Genomic DNA, 2124 nt, shown 5'->3' on the forward strand with positions numbered 1-2124 from the left:
TCTCGCTGGAGCATCTTGCTCATCAGCTTGCGCGCCGCCGGGCTCCTGCTGGCCTCGGCGGGCAGGGGGGCGCGGTCGGCGAGCGTGTCGAGGGGCGAGGCGAAGGGCGCGACGCCGAGGAGCAGCTGGTGCAGCACCACGCCGACGCCCCACACGTCCACCTTTGGCCCGAGGGTCGCGCCGAGCTCCGGCGCCACCTGCTCTGGCGCGCGGCAGACGGCGTGCACCGTCTCCTCCGCCTCCTGGCGCGCCGCCGCCACCGCCTCGCGGCTCCGGAGGACCTGGCCGCTCGGCGACGAGGGGAGCTTGGAGACGCGGCACGCCCCGAAGGAGGCGAGCACGTACGTGTCTCGCGGCCCCGCCCGCCGGTAGACGTTCTCGAGCCGCACGTCGCGGTGCGTCACTCCGGCGGCGTGGCAGGCGCTCACCGCGGAGCAGAGCTGGCCGAGGATCGGCAGCGCGTGCGCCTCCCCGATCGGCAGCGGCGAGGCTGCCAGCGAGCCGCCCGCGCAGTACTCGAGGAGCAGCCGTTGCTCGAGGGCGTCGCCGGCGGCGATGAGGTCGTGGCCGAAGAGGTGCACGATGAAAGGGTGCCCGCGCAGCCGCTCGTGCGCAGTGACCACGTCGTCCGCCCTCGCCTTCTGGTCGGCGGGGAGTGGGGTGCGCTTGAGGACGACGAGGTCGTCCTCGTGCCAGACGAGAGTGACGGTGGAGAAGTCGCCGTCGGCGAGGTGCGACTCCTCGTAGAGGATGACGCCGCACGCCTCGATCCGCCGCTGGAACTTGCAGCACCAGCCCGGGAGGCAGCACGCCATCGTAGATGCAGAGTGACGCCGTCGCCTCGATTTCCTCTTCACAGTTGGCCTTTGAGAATTTTTTTTGACTGGTTGAGGTGCGAGCCGTGGAGGCCCTGGGGACGGGGGGGAGACTACCCGCGGGCCTAGAAGGCCCGCGGGCAGCGGCGCAGGGGGTGGGACGTTGAGACCGGTCATGAATGAGTGCGCGACACGCATGTTGCGAGCAGCGTTCTTCCTCCTGAGATGGATGCTGTCTGAGAGAGAGAGACTTTTGAAAACCATTGTGTTGCTGTCTGTGTGAGAGAGGTTGCTTTGCTAAATGCTCGACCAGTTTGTCGACAAAGTTGCCTCCGAGCTCCTGCTGCTCGACTACGCGGCGGAACCGGCCCATCGCGGCTGAGACGTGATGCGCCGGCACCGGGGCAACGGCGCGGGACCATTTCCAGGCTCTCTCGGGCAACCTCAAATTTGGCCGATTTTGTGGATCTCAACCCTGCTGCTCTCTGACCACAACCTCGCGGCCCGCTGCGCGGCTCTCCGAGCGCGAGAGGAGTCGTCTACGAGGCGGCGGCGAGCGCAGGCGGCGGCAGCGCGGCGGCGCGGCGGCGGATCGCGGCGCAGACAACGGCAGCAATCTGGCTGCTGCTTGCTGCTGCAGCAGCTGCTGCTGCGGCTGCTGCTCCGCTGCCGCTGATTGTGGACACGATTCCCGCGATAACCCTGCCCGCCCGCTCCGCCCCGCCCGCCCGCCGCTCCCCGCTTGCTTGCCCGCCCGCCCGCCCGCCCGCCCGCCCGACCGACCGACCACCCATTCCCATCACCATCTCACATACCTTCATATAGGCGCTCGAGACCTCCTCTCGCTGCCTACTCGCTGCCTCTGGGGAGGAGGGGAAGACGTAGGGCTGCATGCGCGCCTTCCAACTGAGGCCCCTCCCCGAAAGGCAAGTGTTAGCCACAAGAAACCGAGACCCCTCCCCACCGCCCTGATCCCCCCACCCCCTTGCTCCCCTCCCCCCCTCGGGAGGGCCGAACTGAGGCGCCCGTGGGGACCCCGCACTTCCCTTCCCCCCTCGGAGGGCCGGACTGAGGCGTCGAGGGCCCCGCTCTTTCCCTCGCATAGCGGCCACTCTTCGGATCGCTACATCATAAGCGGCGAACGAGGCACGGTCGCTCTCCGACATGAGGCGCGTTGCACTTGCCAGTGCTGCCCTGGCCTTCTGTCTGCCCGCCCAATGGGTGGGAGGTGCCTCTGCTGCTGTGGCATGCCTCACGGCTGCGACTGGCCGGCGCCTCGGCGCGTCAGCTCGTCTCGGCTAGCGATAGT

General features: G+C 69.0%; 1 protein-coding gene across 1 annotated transcript in view; it reads right to left on the reverse strand.

Annotated features, from left to right (window-relative positions):
- EMIHUDRAFT_107224 (hypothetical protein) overlaps positions 1-815 on the reverse strand; it is a gene marked incomplete at both ends in the record, with an annotated part of 3878 nt that extends 3063 nt beyond the window's left edge. The window contains one exon of the mRNA XM_005758210.1: positions 138-815. Within this exon, the coding sequence (XP_005758267.1) occupies positions 138-815 (678 nt within the window). The remainder of the gene's footprint in view (positions 1-137) is intronic.
- Positions 816-2124: the final 1309 nt, after the last annotated feature.

The sequence above is a fragment of the Emiliania huxleyi genome (assembly GCF_000372725.1).
Source record: "Emiliania huxleyi CCMP1516 unplaced genomic scaffold EMIHUscaffold_88, whole genome shotgun sequence".
NCBI classification, from domain to species: domain Eukaryota; phylum Haptophyta; order Isochrysidales; family Noelaerhabdaceae; genus Emiliania; species Emiliania huxleyi.